The 21,403-nt window shown below is 39.6% G+C and overlaps 1 protein-coding gene across 2 annotated transcripts in view; it reads left to right on the forward strand.

Moving 5' to 3' along the window:
- Positions 1 to 21,403, forward strand: part of bcas3 (BCAS3 microtubule associated cell migration factor) — a 373,861-nt gene that overhangs the window by 92,246 nt on the left and 260,212 nt on the right. For both annotated transcript variants that reach the window (XM_072393158.1, XM_072393159.1), the window contains exons 15-16: positions 980 to 1,307; positions 20,876 to 21,026. In XM_072393158.1, the coding sequence (XP_072249259.1) occupies positions 980 to 1,307; positions 20,876 to 21,026 (479 nt within the window). The remainder of the gene's footprint in view (positions 1 to 979; positions 1,308 to 20,875; positions 21,027 to 21,403) is intronic.

A 21,403-nucleotide genomic window follows, 5' to 3' on the forward strand; every position in this document is an offset into this window, starting at 1 on the left:
TGGAGTGGTCTGCCATAGAAGCAGTGTACAGGAAGGGCCAGAGCTGTCTCTTCTTCCTGAGACTGCTCAGGTCCTTCAATGTCTGCAGTGACATGATGTGCATGTTTTATCACACTATCATTGAGAGGGCACTGTTCTATGCTGCTGTCTGCTGGGGGAGTTGCACTACAGACAAAAACTGTAGGTGCCTGGACAAACTGATGAAAAACCTCTCAGTGCTGTGGTGGAGCAACAGATGAGGAGGAAATTATATTCTGTTTTAGAGAACAATAAAAACCCTCTCCAGGACAGAGGAGCAGCTGCAGGGAGAGGCTCATTTCCCTGTGCTGCAGGACTGAGAGGTTCAGGAGGTCCTTTGTCCCCACAGCCATAAGGCTTTTTAACAGTGACTGCTGACATGTTCTTCTCACATTTTCATTTTATTTATTTAGTCATTTATTATTATTATTATTATCATTATTATTATTAGTAGTAGCAGTTTTAATATCATTGTTGTTGTCTAATATACAATCATTGTAAATATCAAATTTTTTTGACCTACTTGACTAATTTGAATATGTATTTTTCTATTCTATTTCTTTCGATGAAAAAACAAATTATTTTCTCTTGCTCTCACATAGTGTTTGAACTGGTCCGCATACAATCCCCATAGAATAATCAGTCCTACGTAATTATGTTCCTATATTTTCATTGGTAATATACACTTTCTCTGTATTCATCGTAATAAGATGAGTTGTACCAATGAATACAAAGTGGCATGGCAACAATGGAAAACTATTTATGTATTCCCTGTGTATTTTATTTTTTTCATCATTATAATTTTCAGACAGCTTAAATTAATAAATGAAAACATTCTTAACAGTAGCCACAGAAACTGACTCACATTTTTTTTGGAGTAATTTAATTCCTTTTGTGTTCTCCAAGCTGACTTCACTTCTTGTCTCTGCCTTCTCTCTGTACATATTCTGCCTATATCCAGGTCCAAGATATGTGTTTCAGCCAGGATAGTCGCTGGGTAGCCATCAGCACCCTCCGTGGCACCACTCATGTGTTTCCCATCAACCCCTATGGTGGTGCACCCTGTGCCCGTACCCACATGTCCCCACGGGTTGTGAACCGGATGTCTCGCTTCCAAAAAAGTGCTGGCCTGGAGGAGATTGAACAGGAACTAAACAGGGCATCTGCATTAGGAGGAGCAGGAGGTATTGGAGGAAGTGGCTGCATTCTGGGTGGAGGAGGGGGCATTGGAGGCCGTTGCAGTCCCATACCTGGCCTGTCCAGCAGCCCCTCTGGGTCTCCGTTGCACGGTAAGGAGCTGGGAGAGGGACTGCTTGTTGTTGTTCTCCATTGATGTGTTAGCACTGTGGCACCTTGGCAATTTAGTGGACGGCCGAACTCAGGCTACATGAAGTTTACACAACAATCAATCGACCATATTTGGTTGTTTTGAGACCTCTCTAGTTTGATCCAAATTGTTACTCTTAGAGTATTCTTTTAATTCATGCCCGCTCTCCTGAATTGAGCATTCCAGAGTGTTCCACCCAAAATATTTTGTCAGTTCACACGTCTACTAGCTTGAGCATGCTATCAGCATTAGCTTTGAAAGGTAAGGTCAGTATTATGTTGACTTATTAATTTCAATTGACTGTATACCCAGGGTTAGGGTTATCTGCTCACATTGTATTAGCTATCAGCCATGGTAGGAAGCTTTCTTGATGTGTGATTTGAGAACAAAATGAATGATTAAAAGTATTTATTTTGATTAGATTAGATATATTTAACCTCTGAAATGCTAATGCTTATAATAAAAGCATTATAATAAGTATTGTTTGAAAACGCCGCTTGATGGAAGGGTCACCGTTTCATAAAACCTTTTTTTTCTTATTTCTTAGCTGCAATCTGAAATATTAATCTTTTATTTTTCATTATTGCCTTTACCCTTATGTTCATGATAATTGTTAAAAAAATTTATCGGTTATCTGTCATGAAAACAGCAACGTCATATGAAACATGCTGACATCACTCATCGTCTGTTTTGGGTGTTCTTTGAATTGATCTGTTGGCATCTAGAGGCATGCATTATTCATGCTGGGATGTTTACCCTTTTACTTTGTGTAAAGATCTAAAAAATTAATGCACTCTGATTTAACCCTTAGACCCGTACCCCAGAAGTCTAAAAGTTTTATTACTATAGTTGTGCCCTGAAGAATGATGCTAATTGTGATAGAATGAAAATTTCAGATTGGAAAAATTCCATTGTGGATATGTTCTTTTTGACTAAGAAGTATCAAACTATGCATATTAGCAATAAACAAACAGTATAGTAATTAAGTGTTAAAACAGACGGCCACAGTAGGCTTTTATGCAGTTGAATCTGAGTGTGTATCTGTGTCAGAGCGTTTCCAGTGACACGTCATGGCATTGGCTCTTTCCAGGGACTCTGTTCTGACAACCTTGTCTCCCTTGTTTGTAAAACAATATTGCAGGCCACTCGCACTGTTTCTGTGTACCAAGGTGATACAAATAGACACTGACAGACACAGTTTGTGTCAGTTGCATTGCTTAACATAAGAGGTGTTTTTCAGTGTAAAAAAGCACAGTTCTCATCAGTAGCTGGTTTACAGGAATATCCTTGAGCTTTGAAAGGTGTACTGCAGCAGGGACCAGGCCAACAACAAGGTAAACACTTTAGAGAACTGAATGGGTGTAGAATGACCAGTGAGTAATTTTACATATAGAATGTAGTTTAAAACCTATTTCGTAAACATGTTTTATAAGATTGTTTTCAGCTTACCGGAGTGGAAACCAGCTTTTTAACTGTTCAACATACTGGAACAGTTCAGATTGAACGAGTACTTTGGTCATAGAAGCTGTTTTACAACATATTCTCCAGGAAAATGAAAAAATGACTTCCCCAGATTGGGAAAATATTTTCGCCAATATTACAGACAGGGTCTGATATTGTAATTTTCCCCACAATCCTAAAACATAACCTTACATATCCCCCACGTTTACTATAAGTGTGTTAAACAGTATTGAGATGGGTACTTGTTATAACATTAGGGTTTATTTTTATCACTGCACTATTAAATCTATCCGTTGTGGTTATACAGTTTCTCAGGTTGTGTTTCATCATTGTCTATACTCTCTCTAATGTCATATACACTCAGTAATAATGTTCATGAAACTTCATTCCCATTTTAACTTGATGTTATATAAAACATTGTAATGTAAATTCTATTTTGATTGAATAATAAGATATTATTTATGATTAATGATGTTTCATTAAACAACTACTGTCCCAGGATTTTGTTGAGGTGAAATATGTCAAACATCAGTGAAATATATTTTCAGGGATCAAAGTCCAAGAAAGTCTTGTTTACAATAGCAATACTTTGTTTTCCCATAATCCATTAGCTGTGCCTGTGTTAGCCTCCCTTCAACATTTTTCTTTGTGGTTTTTAAACATTTCTTTTAAACAATGAATCATAAAAACAATATGTTGCTAAACATTAAACAGATCTCCAAAATCGAATTCTGGTGTTGTGGTCTGTAGTTGTAGCAATGTATTGTTTGCAATCAGCAAGCTACTTTAAATGAATAAATTAAATTAAACAAAATAATTGAATTATGAAAAAATCATGTCCAACCTATTTAAACTTAATTAGAATGTTAAGGCTTTAAACCATTGAAAATCAAAGTTGTTTTTTTTATATTAAAACTCTAAACCTAGATGTCTTAGCTTCTGAAGAAACTAAAAATCCAGGCTAAACATTCAGCTTTTTTTGGGAATTATTGCCCTTATTGACACATCAGTGCTTGAAAGTCTTGATGCAATGCTGATGTCACATCAAGCTTACAGTAAAAGCATGCCTGTGTTTCATCAGGTCTGAATGAGTAAAAATGCTGTGATGTATCTCTACAGCTTTCACTCATTTACTGCCAGTGGAACTATGAATATGCTAATTAGCCATCCCCCATCCTTCTACCACTTGCCTACAGCCTGTTCCCACTCTCACTCTTCCTTAGCATCTGTGAACAAGCCTGACCTGACTCACTCCCCCTACGTTGAGGGAGACACAGCAAGTGCCAAAAAGTGCCAACAGTCCGAAGTACCTGTAAATGTGTTCATTACTAAGTAGGAGAGGAAAACCTGGGCACTGTTTGCATTTGTCTGTCTGTCTCTTGAACAGAGTGCTGTTCCAAATGGTCAGGGGAGAAGTCTTGGAGCACAAAAAAAATAGCCCAGAACACGTTTTACAATGTCTCACTAACTGTTAAATCTAGACATTCTTGAACTTCTTCACAAACCAAGCCTTTTGTTATATTCACACTATTCATCGAATCTCTTTCTAATCTTTTATTACAGTAACGGTAATGTTATTATATATTATTATATTATATATTATTATAAAGTTCACGATCAGCAGTTCATATTTCCCTTTTTTGCTTCAGGCAGTGACAAAAGGCACCACTGTTTTCTCTGCTTATGTTGACAACATCATGGCAAAAAAGCACTTGATGTCATCGCTAAAACGACAACTGTCAGTTAGTGCATGCGATCTACACCTGTGCAAGTGGCCCTAACTTTGAAGGGACCAGTACTCTCTACATTGTTCAATAAGGAAAATAGGAAGACCCTGTCGATAGAAATATAAACAAAGCAATGATTGTATAAAGTAAGGCTATTATTAGTTTAGTTTTAATGTCTAACATAGTTCTTGGTCAGTTAGAAATATTTTGATTGTTTAGACTACTTAAAGACTGTGTTTCAATTAAAATTGAAAAAAAATCACATGAATTGTCTGGCATGTTTATACTTTTGTTAAGCATTTAAGCCTCACGCATAGACAAATAACCAAGTCCAAGTTACATTAATGTTTAAGATCATTCAATACACTGACAGCCAATCAGGGAGATATCACTCTTGATCAACCCCGATGCAGATGCAACATATTTCAACAGCCAAAAATAAGCAAAAATAACATAGAAGCTGTTCAGTTGTGGCATGCAGGTCAGTGAAAAGTGGTGGAAAACAGTCATCGACGTTCACCAACACTGATGTCTGGCTGTGTGGCCTTGTAACTTGACTACATTAGCACACAGCTAAAAACGTGTTGCTAATGTTCATTAAACTGTTTTTTATTGCCAGGTCTGGCAAGTCAGCACCATTGGGCAAGCTGACTTGGTCTATAACTTTCTCAAATTTGTGGTTTTGAGACTGTTCTAGTTTTGAGGTGGAAATGCTGACTCCTTTTTCCTTTTTACTCAAGTCTATGAGCATATAAAAAAACCTCCATATGTGGGTAATCTTTTTAGCCTATCCTATTGAAATTACAAGATTGTTACGTGAATTTTATGTATTTTAGATAGTCAGGTATTTCATTTATAAGATCAAGCAGAAATAATTTACTCAAGATCTAGGTTTTCTATTTATGTTGGTTAAGCATTTGTAAAACTACAGCGTCATAATTGTTATGCATATTGTGCAAAGAAAATTTGTTCTGTGTCACTTTTACTCTCTTAAGTGAAAATGCTCCCTAAGTCTGTTCTACCAAAGTTACAGTTAAAGTTCCACTTTGGGGGTAAATAGGTGACAGAAGATGCTTTGAATTGAGGTTTAGAGTTATGTCATATTTTCCTCTGATTACCCCAGAACTTACACTGCCCCACGATACACACACATGCCCACATACATGTCTGGTTTATGTGCCTGAGGGGACTGTCTGTTGAGACAGAGCATTCCCCAGCTCTTTACCCAACGTTACTCATCACAACCTAATCATAAGCAAAAATCTCACCTTGACCATAAAACCAAGTATTAACCTTCAAAAGTCACTTGTTACCAGTGAGGACAATATTGCTGTCCCCATATTTATTGTAATTCCCCATAAGTACAGTCAGATTTTCATCCCCACCATATATGAAAAACAAGTACACACACACTCACTCAACCTGACAGACGGCACCCTTGTTTCCTCCTCTCCTTCCTGTCTTCCTTGTCTAGACCCAGACCCCTCTGTAACCTCTACACCAAAATATACACATTCCTCCCTACTGAAAAAATAGGCCATCAAACATTAAAAGGTTCTCTGTCTTTTGAGACTTTGCTTTGCTGCGATGACAGATAGAGGGGGACAGAAACATCAAAGTGTGCAGGAGGTGAAAGTGAATAAGCAAAGTAATGAGGTGCAATTGAGAAAAATGAAGGAGAGATAGAGTAAAGGGGATAAAGGAGGAGAGAGGTACAGGCACAAGGAGAGAAAGATAACTTTGTATTGTAGCAGCGCTGAATGCAGGGGTCTTAGGGTGCATGGTCGTAAATCACACCTTTGTTTCAAGGGAAAGCATTAGGGTCACCTGTCAACAATTAGTGTTAACAGTGATACCTAACTGAGTGTGTGTGTGTGTGTGTGTCTGTGTGTGTGCTTTTGAAGAAGATAAACTATCTATGGCACTGATCATTTTGGTGGCAAGATTCATAAAAGAAGTTTGTCAAAAAGTCCTTTGGAGACTTTGGAGATAGTCCACAGGAAATGGAAGTCCGGTTCCACGCCACTTTGTTCAAAGTGTGCAGACATGTGCAGACACTGGCTCTGCTTGATTTAAGAAAAGCCTCCAACCTCCTTAATGTGTTACTAATTATGTTTTGCTTGTTGTCTTGTAAGCTTTTTGGAGTAGTTGTCTGCAACTTTTGTCTTGCACTGATGCGTCCCTTATTTTGTGAAGACAGATACAGAATGACTGTGCTTGGTGATGATGATTATGTCATAAATGATTCTGAATGCACCCTATAATCAACACGGGAAGCAATCTGCTCAAAGAAACAAGCAATGAACACTTTTTCAGTCTGAAGGAAAACATAAAGCACATACACTGATCTGCAGGGAAGATGGGTAGACAGACTAATGGATGGGCACATGGATGGATGGATATTGAAAGAATGAAAGAAAAAGACAAATGAATAATTATTGGAAAGTTGAAATAGTAGCTCAGAGACAGGTGTGGTTGAAATCTCCAGAGATCACCACACATGCACAATGATGTGTTGTGTTTGTAGCTTGGCTGCTATTGATGTGTCGACAGGTAGTTCAATATTCGGCATTGAGAGGCACTCTTTCTCAGTAATAAGTCCAGGATTCACCATTTATTATATAATTATTGTTATTGTTACACTGGGGTATGACTTCATAAACTTACAAGCTACCTTCTTTTCTTTGGAGAATTCTGCCATTGGGCTGCACGGTGGTGTGGTGTTTAGCACCGTTGCCTCACAGCAGCAAGGTTAGACGTTCAAATCCCGGCTGGGCCTTTCTGTGTGGAGTTTGCATGTTCTCTCCGTGTATGCGTGAGTTCTCTCCAAGCTTCCTCCCACCATCCAAAAACATGCATTAGATTAGATTAGATTTCCCTTTATTGTCCCACAATGGGGGAATTCACATTGTCACAGCAGCAAGAAAGATAAAGACAAAAAAAACAACAATAGAACACACAACAGCAGGTATTATCAGACAATAGCAGCAGTTGTACATGAGCTCGTGAATTGCACAGTGTAGCAGTTGTTGTGAAGTTAGCCAACCGTCACAGAGCACGGAGTAAATAAGCTGTGCTGCAGCGGCGCATGTGGATGACTTGATCCCAAGTGACCCGGGTGTAGAAATCCCCCAATAACAACAACACGGCAGCTCTGCGTTCATTCATTCATTCGTCTTAAAGTATTGGTGAAATAAAGACTGATAATGCCTTATTTAGAGGCTGCATTGTCTATGGCCCTCTCACTCCGTTATATGGATATACGCGGATCTCGAGTGATCTAAATAGCCTCCGAAGGACGCCGACTTTCACCAAACTGTTGAATGTATGTGGTTGAATGTATTTTATGCCAGAAATAAGGTCTAAGTTTAAAAAAAAAAAAAAAACGAACTTACCCTGGGATGGATGGATGGATGGATGGATGGATGGATGGATGGATGGATGGAAGGAAGGAAGGAAGGAAGGAAGGAAGGAAGGAAGGAAGGAAGGAAGGAAGGAGGGAAGGAAGGAAGGAAGGAAGGAAGGAAGGAAGGAAGGAAGGAAGGAAGGAAGGAAGGAAGGAAGGAAGGAAGGAAGGAAGGAAGGAAGGAAGGAAGGAAGGAAGGAAGGAAGGAAGGAAGGAAGGAAGGAAGGAAGGAAGGAAGGAAGGAAGGAAGGAAGGAAGGAAGGAAGGAAGGAAGGAAGGAAGGAAGGAAGGAAGGAAGGAAGGAAGGAAGGAAGGAAGGAAGGATTTGTCTTAATCATTAGGTGTAATTGAATGCTAATTAGTTTTAGGATCAAATTAAATCAGTTGTAATGTGCCCTAATTGCCCTCTTTTGTGCAATATTTTTATTACCTTTGACATAGCAGCAGTCTCAAGGTACAAAGAGCAGCTCTTGATGTTGTTTAGAGAGTGAAAAATTAAACTTGTTAAAGAAGTCTTGAGGCAGAACAAGTTAATCTTGTCCTAGAGAGCAAGCTTATGTTTATGTGATGCACAAATAAAAAAAGTGCTTACTGCAGGACATTATCAATTCACCAGTGAGATCTCCAAAATAAGGTCATGTAGGTCTTGTGTGACTGTTTTTTTTTTCAAGATAAATTGACTCCAAGGCTTCCTGCCACATGTAAATTTAGAAATCCAGTCCCCTCTTCCACCACCCATGCTACCAGCGTTGATAAAATCTCCATAATTTGTGCCGTTTTCACCGGATGCAAACACATTGAGTCACATTTGCTTTTGTGTCTGCCTTCCGCCTGTTTTTGTGAGCTGGGTGTGAATTTTGGGCAGTGAAGGCGGTTTTCTTAGGTTGGCAGAAAGCAGCAGGGTGAGGCAAGCTGGGGCCGGGCCACCTAGCCACAACAGCTGCTGTGTGATTGTCGCCAGTTAGGACAGCGTTGATTTTTGGGAAGGAACTGTAGAAAAGTACACATCCTTCTCAAAGCTGCCATCCCAGGCCGCCGGCACACCTAAAAATAGAGCCTACAATTGACCGTTTTCTTGTCATCGTTAAAATGTGGGATGGCTATTTATGTCTTTGTATACAGTACAATTTCTCTCCCCTCACTGTTTCCCCAAAGCCTTTCCTCTGTGTGATCAATTTATTGTCATTTGAGGTGATGACCCATAATGTCAGTGTCCCACAAGTGCGGTTTGTCTGTGGCACAACAAGGCCAGATTAGTAGGTGCAGATTTTCTGCACAGGGCAGAGGTTATTGAGGCTGTACCAGACAGCAGCCACTGTAGATGTTTTATTATTCAGATATCTTTCAAATGCAGCCACATTACTGTACAATAAAGCAGCTTTTGAGCGCTTCCAAACCAGTTTTAAGATAATAATCTTCCTGGTCAGGGTTCAGATTCTAAATTGATGGTTGGAGTGAGTGTGTCTATGTGCATGGTTGTTTGTCTCGCTTCTCCGTGTTCGCCCTCCAGTAGACTGATGACTTTTCCCAAGTGTACCCTGCCTCCTGCACAGTGGCAGCTGGCATAGTTCAGGCCCCCCTGAACCTGAATTGGACAAAGTGGGAATAGAAAATGGATGAATAAATGAATGGGACTGGGTTCATAATGCTGGTTTCATTGCATTCAACTTGCTGTTCCCTCTACCTGCTGTTTGAAGACATGAGGTTTTTATCCTTTTTTTTCTTCTTTTATGATGTGATCATCATTTACTTTTTTATGCCTCTCCTTAACCCTCCCCTACAAAACATTTATGGGTGTTATGACTTGGTGTCCCTTTTTTCACATCTTTGGGCAACTTTTGCATGTGTACACAAGACTACTAATACACTTCCTAAGTATGGAACATCAGCACAGTGCAACAGATTTGTTTCCTCACCAAGCAGAAGCCCTGGTGGTCCGATCACAGGGCCATCTGGGCCTTGGCGCTGGTTCAGAGAGAGAGGGGGAGGCAAAAAACAAGGTGTGACGGGAAACTGTTAATTCAGTTGTTGATAAAAGGACACTTCCTTTCTGCTATTAGAGGCTGACGGCTTGCTTATTTGGGTTTGGACTTTTGTTTTATCTTGCTCTCTCTCTCCCCTAGCACCCCCACTTTGTCAGTCATCGTCTTGCGGTGAAAAACACCAATGCTTTGCAGAGTACGATGCCAAGGAAACATTACCTCATGAGTGCTGGTGTGTGACACGTATGTACACGGCCTCATGCTGACCCTGTTCTAGTCAGTATTCTTTACTATGGGTTAAATCATTGCTGAATACAGACAGAAAGAAGTTTCTCCCAATACATTTAGAGATAATAGATGGCTTTAAGAGAGCGACTTGCAGTATACAATTTCAAGATAAAAATTTTGGAGTCAGTGAAATACAATTCTAGCTGTCATGATGAGCTGTCAGACTGAGCCACTCTATTGTTCTTTGTTGTATGGAACTTGCAGTGCATTCTAAACGTGTTCGCTGTTTTTCAGAAGAACATTTTCTATGTTGGAAGAAGTTGCCCTCCCTACAGTCCATGTTAAAGGAGATAGTGGTCTCTTTGTGCTTGTCTTCTGCTTGCTACACATCTATCTGTCTCCTTTGTTTCTTTATTCTGTCATCTGCATTGTGGTTCTGAGTCATGCCTGACGTTTGAAATAGACAGGAGGATGGCCAATACGTTTGGGAAAGGTCAGGGAATATTAATGAACTAGGCAAAAAACAGAACAGGTATAGTTTTGTCTAATTACCTGGTCATGGAGGCAGATTTGTCATTTAGTACCACAGTCATCCTCTGTGTGGTGCTGTGTGGTCAGGGTTGCCAGCAGAATGGGGCAACCCTAATGCAGGACAAGCAGAGCAGCCGGCCTGTTCTCGCAGAGAGGAAAGGATTTTGAAGCTTGTGTTGCTGCTGTGAAGGATTTGTCTTGATCCAAATCTGACAACAGAAGAAGAGTGAGATCATTTCAGCAGCTTTTTTTTGTTTTGTTTTTTTCTTACGAGTGGTTGCTTCCGTGGGCTAAAGCAATTTTTAGCCTATATTAGGATTGCTGAAAACTTTTCGCTGAACTTTGAGGGATCTTTGCCGTTTAATTTTTCTTTGTTTTTTAAAACACCCCCTCCCTTCCCCAACCTCCTCTTTTTCAGGAATCATCGTTATGCATGTATTTTATCGAAGAAAGAATTACAAAGAAAATCCTACATTACTTTTAAATTATACTATATGTATTTAAAAATTCAGCTAATACATTTGTCATCACTAGGAAATAGGAAATGGCAAAAAGCTCTAAAAGGAACAGCTGTTCTATTAAAAACATTTTTTTCTCAATCTGCCATGCAGTCAAGAGTTAGGGTTGGTGCAGTACTCGCTCCATGTGATTTAGCAGTTGTGTGCCATCAAAGATAAGCTAGTGTTAGCGGCTTGTGTATTTTGCAGGCTCCGTCTGCAGGCTTCTCCCTGTGGTCGGCAGAGGAACCAGTGCCCAGCTCGGCTTGAGTCAATAAACGAAGAGCTCAGTGCAAAACCACACAGCAATCGAACAAGCTGTTTACCCAGAAAATTAGCCTTCCCCTGTACTTTTAAGGCTTTTAAAGCAACCAAAAATACACAGTGCAAGCAATATGTATCTTGGCCAGCGTTCGGGCTCCGCCAGAGACCTCTGTCCTTTTTATATGAACCCTAATAACTCAATCTCCACAACCACTAATCCCTCTTATCACCGGGTGCTCGCTGCTGCACTCATCATTATTTGATTTTCAAAATTGTAAGGTAGAGATAAAGAAATAAAGCTGGCTTGCTATTACACACAGAAGGCACTTGTGGCTTCCAGCTTATTGCCTACCATGTGAAAAGTGCATACTCTGAAAAGCCAAAGCCCTCCATTGTCACAGAATCAGTAGATTTTACATCTTGCATTTGTTCTGCAGAGGCATATGGATCTTAACCTTTTTAGTACTTTAGAGAAATCTTTTTCTTACAGACTACAACAAATCCATATGTAGTGGAGTCTAATCAGTTACAGTCTGCAGTAAGAACTAAGTATGATCCAAATATTACCACTTTTATTGTCATCTATGAAAGACTATTACACTATCATTCAAAAAAGATTTGTGTCAAATCATTGCTGATAGAAAGTCAAAATATTTTTAATCATAACTGATCAATTTTGTGAAATTAATTGATTTTAGAATAATGTTCAAGTAATTTCAGGCAAGCATAGAATTTAAACTTAATGTCTTTTTATATTTGCATTTTTCAAAAAACAAACATTTATTAACCTGAAAAAGAATCCCATGGTTTTTTGCTTTTAAATTTCCTGTTTACTTATTTCATGTTCAAGTGTCTTTGAGAATCCATTTATTTAAATTGGGGGATCAAAACGTCACTGCTGAACATGCCTGCAAAGTCAGTCAATCAGCATTAAATCAGGGACATTTAAAAAATGCAGAAATCTTCCTGTCTGTTTTTGAAAATAGTGGATGTTTGACGAAATTATTTTAAGATGCCAAGCTTAAACAGGAATTGAATAGACTGGTCTTTGCCGTAATTATATCAAAACATGAAATTTTGAGTGTTTCAGTTCGACATAATGCTTTTCATCCTCTTACTCATAAAAGCATTATAGGCAGGCTGTGACAGCAGCACAGTTGTGTCATTATATCCTCTCTGTCTCTCTTATTGTCTCCTCTCCATCAGCCACAGGGTTATTAAAGGAGATGCTTTTAGAGTCAGACTGAGCGACTTACGCAGCCTCTGACTGGGGACATTGGCTTCCTCTCATTTAGCTGCTCTCAGATCTGTTTTTAATCATGTACACTGACATAGCTCCCCTCTTTGGCTAAGATTGAAATGTATAGTTATGGCAGAAATGTCAATTTTGTTTAAAATATTTTCAACAATATACTCCGTGAAATGTGGGAAATAATGCTAAAACGATTCCTGAGTCTGTCTCCATCAGCCCAGATGTAGTACTTTATAAAAGTCAGCACAGCTTGGAAAAGAGGAGTTTTTTGGGTTGTGTTGTAAAATTCTTTATTTATTTTTATTAAGGCAGACACATGTTAATTTAAGGCTATTGTTATCACAATTCATATTTTTACTTATTTTAATGCACATTATTGTATTGCTTGAGTCCCAGATTTTGTATCGTTTTATAAAATGTTTCCATCTGAAAATAATGAATTCAGATTCAGATATATACAATACATTTCCTTTTTTTGCAACTTGTCCTCATCTCAGAATAGATTATGTATTTGTGTCTTTCATTTTTATTTCCTAATTGAAATAAGCATACTTGGAACAACATAGAAACCATCTAAAACATCCAGTCTTTACCCAGCTTTCTTGTCCTTTCCTGCTCCCTCAAAATAATTTTACAACCCATACCGCCTGTGCCCTCCTCTGCTTTCCCAAACATCCAATTATTCGCTCTAACCCATCCCTCTTTACTGTGAGGTACTATCTCCTTGACCCAAATCAGATGAGAGCTACACGCAGACACACGTGTGTGCACTTGTACGCACACATATGGTTGGAGTGTGGGTGTCATCTGATCCAGTGGAGCTGTCTGACCCCCTCCCAGCTCTTCTTGCTGGCGACTCAGTCCTGTCTGATGAAGTCTTGTAAATACTGACATGTTGTAAACTTGTGGATCTGATTTCAGGGTACGACTTGTGTGTTCCGACTGTGTGTTTTATTGTATGGGAGCTTTCCTTTCACCTGACTGTTGTTTGTAAGAAAATGCGAGCATGTTCTTGGATGTAGAATCGTTGTGTATCTGTGTTGCTGTTGTTTGTACTTTTTCCACCCGCCTGCTGCTTTTTTTCCCCTTCATACAACACGGGCTGCTCGGAGCTCTACCCTCTTTTCCATATGCAGAAAACCTCGCTTTCTCTTCCTGAATATAGGTCACAAATCTTTTGACAAAATTATAAAAATAATGTTATGGGAATTTTTTGACACAAGAAATGTCAATGAAAATACAAATTGTTGAAAAAATTGTACAAAATTGTATTCCCAAATAGGGCAGTTAATAAAACCTCCCTGTTAGCTTGTGGTTTGGGAGCAGGAGACCGGGCTGGAAGCCATTTTCACACAGGCCAGCCTGACCCCGGCTTTTAACTCTGACTGAAAATAACAGACATGCAACATTGCTGTGCACAGAGAAAAGAAATGTAATGGTTTGAAATGTAAAACTATGGAGATGGATCCCCCCCCTCTGCAATGCTACCTGAAAGAGAAAGAAAAACGGAAAGAGGAGGGAAAACAAAAGTGCTGATGGCTTTTCCACCGGTCCTCCTATTCCTCTACAAAAGAGTAAATCATGTGAAGTATATTTTCTTAGCAGCATCTGTGTTTTATAAGGGCTCTTTTAATTTGTTTTTACTCTCTCCAGTGGGGGATCCCCGCTTCATCTTTTTTTCCCCTCCTCTTTGTGTTCCAGCCTTTTTAGTCTTTCTTCTCCTCCCTTCTGTTTTTTCTTTCTTGCTCTTTTCCTCCTCATGTGGAAGTGAGTGTTTTAATAATGATACTTTGGGGAATTGGGATGGTAGAGCAGCTTTCTCCTGCTCAGAACCTCCCCACCCCTACCACCACCCCTCTCAGTCATCTTTCTCTCCTCTTCTCCTGTCGCTAAACTTGGAGGAATAAGACAGAACATGGGTCTGACTGATACAGGTTTGAAAGAACTATTTCATGTAGGGCTTAAGACTTTGTCAATTCTATTGCAAAAACAATACACATGTGTCAACCTCATACCAAAGGAGTTCTTTCTAATGCATCAATGTGGGGAAAAGTATTTTTACCTATATTAGGATAATGATTTTAGTCAGGTTTTTTTTACTTATTGCATCAAGTCTGAAAGTAAAAACAGTACTAGGTGCTGAAAAATCGAACAGTTCGCTATGATCTTTGGAGGTGTATCAAGAAATGCATATGAAAATGCCTTCCCCTGATGCTGCTGTAACTATTCAGCTGGGTGTTTGGTGGGTGTAAGAAGATTATTTGCAAATTTGCATACTAACATGATGACCCACATGATGTCTGTACCACACACACACAAACACACACACGCATACACCTGCCTTTTCCACTAGCCTCCATCGAGCAATTTCCAGTTTGGTTTTTTTCATTCCACTTTCCAGTGTGACAGTGTGTCACAGACATGGAACCCCACTGAACTGGGATATGAAACACTGCCTCTTAAATCTAACAACGCATTAAGTGCCATCTTTGTAAGTTTATACCATTGATGTGTTTTGGTCAGTAAATATTTCCCATCAGAAATTTTGGCACATCCATTCATTATGACAGAGTAGTTGCATCCAGTGTTTTGTCTCGTGCTGTGTATCGGAACAAAAATACTCAGGTTTGAAAGTTGCCACCAGTTCTAGGCAAGCAGGGCCCTTAAACTTCTTTTGTGACTAAGGTTTCTTTGCAAAATCCACATATCTATGTCAAAGTTTGACTCGTCAAAAAAGCCAAATCTATATCCAATCTGTAGGGATTGGTCACATGGGGTCCAAGCACACCTGTCAGCATTTCTAAATAAAACCAAACCAGTTTGACCTACACATACCGCAGATAACTAATTGCGAGATCTGGACAGTATTATATATTGGAAGAATCTGCTGAGAGACAACCAGAAACTCATGAAACGGCTTTAGAGCTGGCAGTTTTGCACTCCATGGGCTTAAGTAGAGAACCAGTTTGAGCATGTAGTGTACTTGTTGGTGTGCTTGTTTATGAAACCCGCCTCACCCAGACATTAACCTCCAACAAGAGTTTTAGTGGCAGATTATTATCCACGATCTAAATGCCGCTGAAGAGATCTTTTTGTGCACTAACGAGCTCTTTTCCATAGAACTGCAATTCCCTTTAAGAAAGATGTTTTATCTTTTTGACCTTAAAAACAAGAAGTAAGGAAGAGACGACAAAAAGGAAAGAAAAAATCTATAAAACCAGATAAGTATTCCCATGCTTGGGCATAATAATTTTCTTTCCCCACACAGCCTTGTAATGTTTTCCTCTGCCCTTCAATTCCACAGCTGCATTATCATGCTCAGGTTCAAGGTCTGTCCGAATTCCCTGAGCATCAGTCAGCATGTTACCTGCCTAAGCTGCTGCCTCCTCACACCTCCCATTTCCCTCCAATCCAGCTTGCTTTCTTTTCCTTGAACTGAAATATCCTCTCTGGCAGAACAATTCAAATAAGACACAGTGTTTGCGTGGGCTTCAGAGCTTGTCCTTTCGCACATCAGCTCCTCGTTGGGAGCCGCCTGCTTGTATTGGATGCAAATTGGGTATTAAAAGAGGGAATAGAAACATGAGATAGCGTGACACTGGGAGGCTGAGGAGAGGGAAAGAGCGCAAAGTATAGAGAGAGAGGCTTAATGCGAGGAGAGAATGCAAATGCTGTTGAGACAGGGAGGGATGGATGGAAGAGAGGTGGATGGATTAGGGGGGAAAGAAAGGAGTGGGTCAGGTGTTGGTGTGACTTTTTGGCAGGGTCAGAGTTTTTCTCTGGACGACGGCGACGGAGCTGGATTTGCATTGATGGATCTTCTTTCCATGGAGATGTCATGTATCAGTGCTTGGGCACATCACGCCCCAGTCATTAATCAAATCATGGCCTCCGTCTAGAGCTGTCTGTCTGCCAGACACTTCTCAGCTGTCTACTTCACTCTCTCACTCTCCCTCTCTTTGTCTTTGCAGTGTCCTTGGTCAGCCTTTTTTCTCTTTGGCCTCTCTCAGCCAGATGCCTCTTATTTTAGAGTAAGTGTAATTCATAGTCAGACATCTCAGCTGCATCCAGAATATACAGGATGTTTATAAAAATGCTTTTCCACCTGATTTTGATTTAAGGAATTAAAAAAACTTAGATTAGAGAGCAGTAGTTTTAAATAGATCTGTAAAGGTGAGAGGGGTGAAATAAGTGATATTAGTAGTAGTGCCTGGCAAGACGAACAACTTTGTTACATTAAATTCAAACTAGAATCTCAGTCATTTTTTTTGTGTGTGCATGTTTTTTTTTTTTTTTTTATCTCTTTGCCTCCATCTTCACAATGAAAAATCTGACAGTGAAAAATCCTTTATGCATTGACTCATTCCTCAAGGAAAAATATATGTACGCGCACAAATGCAAAAGATGCTCATTCAGGCTTTTCATACACATGATTCTGTTTTCTTAAGTTCTAATGTCTTTGTGAAATGATGTACTCGTGCACAGGCCTGATTTCCACTCCCACTGTTTACCATAGGTGGATGTTGGCACACCCTTAATCAGTTGTTTGCATAAGTTTGCTCCACCACTCTGTCTATGAAAATAACAGCAAAGACGTGCAGTTTCACACAATTGCATTGTCAAAAGTATTTTAACAGTGCTACAGCAGACATCCTGTCCACTTATCCACTGCTATTAATATCTTAAGTAAGCATTAGAGTCTTACGTTGTAAATTGGCATTCGTCTTTTTAAAGTAGTGTTTGTGTACCTCAGAAATGTCTTTCCTCCTGTTTTTAAGCATTTCTAAGCATACGCATTTATTCATTTGAATTTTTTGTCACATTAAAAATCACCTCTTAAACTTTGCTCTGCCACTTTAAGTGTCCCATCACCATATTAAAGTGTTTTTTTTCTGTCAAGTTTACCGAGATTAGTTTAAAAGAATGAGACAAATGAAAAGTGTGATACGACGGTAACAAATAGCACACAGGACTTTTCCAACCTCTCAAATCTTTGTGTGAATAGAATAATAAAGTAGAATGTAATAATATAGCGTGCCAGGCAGGAGGAGATAAAGAGAGAGTTTATAGTTTTCTTTTTTATAGCCCAATGCCTGTTTTGTGGATTTTTTTGAACTATGTCCATAGGCATACATGTGAGTACTTTTTACTTTGAAATGATTTCATGGGAATACTTTTTAAGTTGTTTTTTGCATTGTGGAGGCGAAATCTTCACTTTATAAATGTTCCCCAGCCCCATACTACCCATCTGGTGTGCAGCGCACCACTGTATACACATTTCCATGCTGTCAGCCTCCCAGCCATCCAAGCTGTCTTCACACATCATTCTTTGACCATGCATGATCTTCAACGCATCCTACGCTAACTTTCCTCACTGTCTGGTGGCTTATGACCCCTTAGCCTTGAGTTACAACTCGTTGTGATGATTTGGCCACGAGCGATCATCACCCCGCAGTCTCAGCCCGGCCACACCTGTTCTACAATCCAATGTAGTGCTTGTGTTGGGAAGAGAGGCTTACTTTTAAGAGTGGGGGATGACAACAAAAAAAACACGGGCGCAAAAGTAAAAGGTCTGTTTTCGATGTGGATGCTAAATTCATTGACACCCCCTCCCCCAGTCCTCACCCTGCACTCTACTTTTAGCTCAAGCACCATTATGGTCTTTCAGGCTGCTTCCTGTACTGTTTTTTTTTTTTTTTTTTTCTCATATGCTCCCCTCCCTTCAACACAAAAGGTGACTGCGTAGGCTCTGGGGGTGTAGCACTTTTGAAATGTGAAGGGCTTTCAGGAGCTACCCTGGTACAGGCCTCTGTTAGTCAGAGCAAGAGAGGACCAGGAGGAAATGAAGGACAGGTTTGTGTAATGGTCTCCTCTCTGTCTGCGAAGGTCATGCAGCATTGTTGGCCAGCGGAGGTCTAAAAGACAGACCAATGAAGGACCACAAAGCAGAGCTTTGGCAGGACTAATGAAACTCAGAGCTACACGTTAATGATCTAAAAGACTGGACCAAAACACTCAGCGTTCCCTTTCCGCTCACATTCAACCTCCTCTTGATCGGTCCTTCCAAATAATGACAAGGCACTGTGCTGCTTTACCTTTGTTGTAACCTTTGATGTGTGCCTTGTTTTCTTTGTCTCTGTGTCCCCCCTCCCTCCTTTTCATTCCTTTATGTTACATGGCTGTCACTCATCTATTAAGGCAACAAATGGAACAAGGAAAACATTCAGAGAGTATATTGTGGTGCACCAACTGGTTTGCTCTTTATTTCTTTTGAAAGCACTTGAACTTGGAATTTTCCTTCGGCTGACAGCAGAATATACTTTTTTGTGGTAGCTTTTATCACAGGATTACAAACATATTTGTTTTGTAATCCACATGTCCATAATCCTGTAGTTTAATGTGTCTGTGTAAATGTTAATAGGTAATTGTGTCTTTTCTTTTTCTATTACCGGAGTGTCTTACAATTGAAATGACAAAATAAACAAATTAACATTATTCATGTTGTCACGCTTCCCTGTTGTCATGAAGTCATGCAGGTGGTTTTGGTTTTGGTGAAAAGAAAAAAGTGTACTGATGTGTGAATTGCTGTTCTTCGTATTTGAAGCTGCGGTTACTCACAGATTATTTGTGAAATGTGCTTGCCAGCTTTTTACATCTACAGAAAGGACATCTCATGAACTGATGCACTCATTAAAACTCTAAAGCCAGCTCCAAACCACTATGTACGTGATGGTGTGGTTGAAAATAACTAGTGGAATTGGAGATCTAATTATGAGTTAATAAGCAGAATTTAGTGATTTAGCAATGACCACCCTTGACTTAATTGGAACAATAGCAGTTTACAACTGAAGCAGGTTTCTGGTGATGGGAAACCTTTTATATGTCCAAAAGATCTACAACCAATCAATTTATGTACATCGAATTGAGATTCTCTTTGTCAAGAATGACCTGACATGCTTAAGATGTAATGAATGAGACAACTTTATCTGGTCTCTCTCTGTCTATTTATCCATCCATCCATCTGTTAGATTGTACAGCACTTTTGGGGAACAGGTGTTGTTGGAAATGTGCTATGTGAATAAACCTGGCCTTGATCTCTCTATGTTTATGTGACTTGATTGATACCCGTCAGAAACACCCAATTTAACCTAATAAATGTTAATATGGGGTTGTATTCTGTATGTCACTGGAGTCTGGACACATGTTAATGTGCACTTGGAACACATGTTTTGGCTCTGTTTAAAAACTAAATGAGTCATTATTGGTCTCCACACTAACAGTTGCATGCCTCTATATCAAATCTGCATGACTTTTATAACACTTGGACCTAGAAGAGGGGGACTAGCTACATGTTAGCAGTGAAACTGTAAAGCATTAAGTGAACTATCAGCCTCTCTCTCCTTAATGTAGCTGGTTATGACCCTTATGTCTTTAAGAAGTCCTTTCACATGGCCTGATTATGTTTGACTGAAGCTTCGTTTCGTATGTGAGTTGAGATGTTTCTTGGGATCATCTGTCTTTGTGGGTGTGTTTTTTTGCTGTCCCGTGTGTGTGTATGTGTGTTGCACCACTTTGTAGAGCCTGTTGATCGGTCTTGATTAACAGACTGCCGGGCACTAGGAGCACATTCTTTGTAATATGGCATCTTGAGTTGGTTATTTCCAATCATTCCACAGGAGGCCTTGAATCTTGGGGTGTATGTTTGTATGCTTGAGGAACTGAGAGTGGTAGGTAGTGGTTCTCTCCTGGAAGGGAGGGTGGGGGGTGTGTGTGTGTGTGTGTGTGTGTGGGGGGGGGGGGGGGGGGGGGGTCACAATATTCAAACAATACACAGATAGGTGCAGCTTGTTGAATACTGTCTTCTAGTGTTCTTGGTATACAGTTTTAAGTTAATGTTAAATGACATTTGAATTTGAGTCCAAAAGAGCAGTTGTGCCAATTAGCATCTGTAGAAATCACTGAAATGAAAAGCAACCAGAGATTCCTGGCAAATGAATTATGTATAAAAGGCTTTATTAACAGTCACAATATGATCCAAGTGTTCTATTGACATATTCGTCTGTAATGTTCACCTCAAAATTGTATGAAAAGCAGAATTTTCTGTCCTTGCTGTCCAGAGACCATCCTGTTATATTCACTCTATGCATTTGAATTAATCTGTGTTTTAATGTGTGTTTTCCAGCCAAACTGAGCAACCAGGATTCATACAGCAACTTCACCAATAACAACATGGGGAATCCACGGCTCACCCCGCTGCCCAGCCTCACTGTGGTGCTGCCTCTGGCGCAGATCAAACAGCCCATGACTCTAGGCACCATAACCAAACGTTCTGGGTAGGTAACTCGGATACACATACAGACACTCACCCCAGCCTTTTCCACAGGAACTCCAGTGGATAGAATGCAAGCAGTAATACAGCATAGGATAAACTCAAAGTTAATCCCACAAAATCCAGCACCTGGAACTAGTGTTTTACCTTGTAATCTTCTTTTAGTGATCTACAGTTGTACTTGTATGAGTTAATATTTAATTTAACCTTCTTCTTACTAATTGTAAGCAATCCATAACCTTAGTAAACCGGTCAATTTGAACTCTTTAGAAAAGACATTGTTTTATTCTCAGACATTGCTCAGATGCTATGTAAAGTGAAGAAGAAGTAGCGTAATTATGTTTGATATGATATGATATTTGATATAAATATTATTTGATA

Source organism: Leuresthes tenuis, unplaced genomic scaffold, assembly GCF_036924035.1.
Source record: "Leuresthes tenuis unplaced genomic scaffold, fLeuTen1.0.hap1 SCAF_9, whole genome shotgun sequence".
NCBI lineage: Eukaryota > Metazoa > Chordata > Actinopteri > Atheriniformes > Atherinopsidae > Leuresthes > Leuresthes tenuis.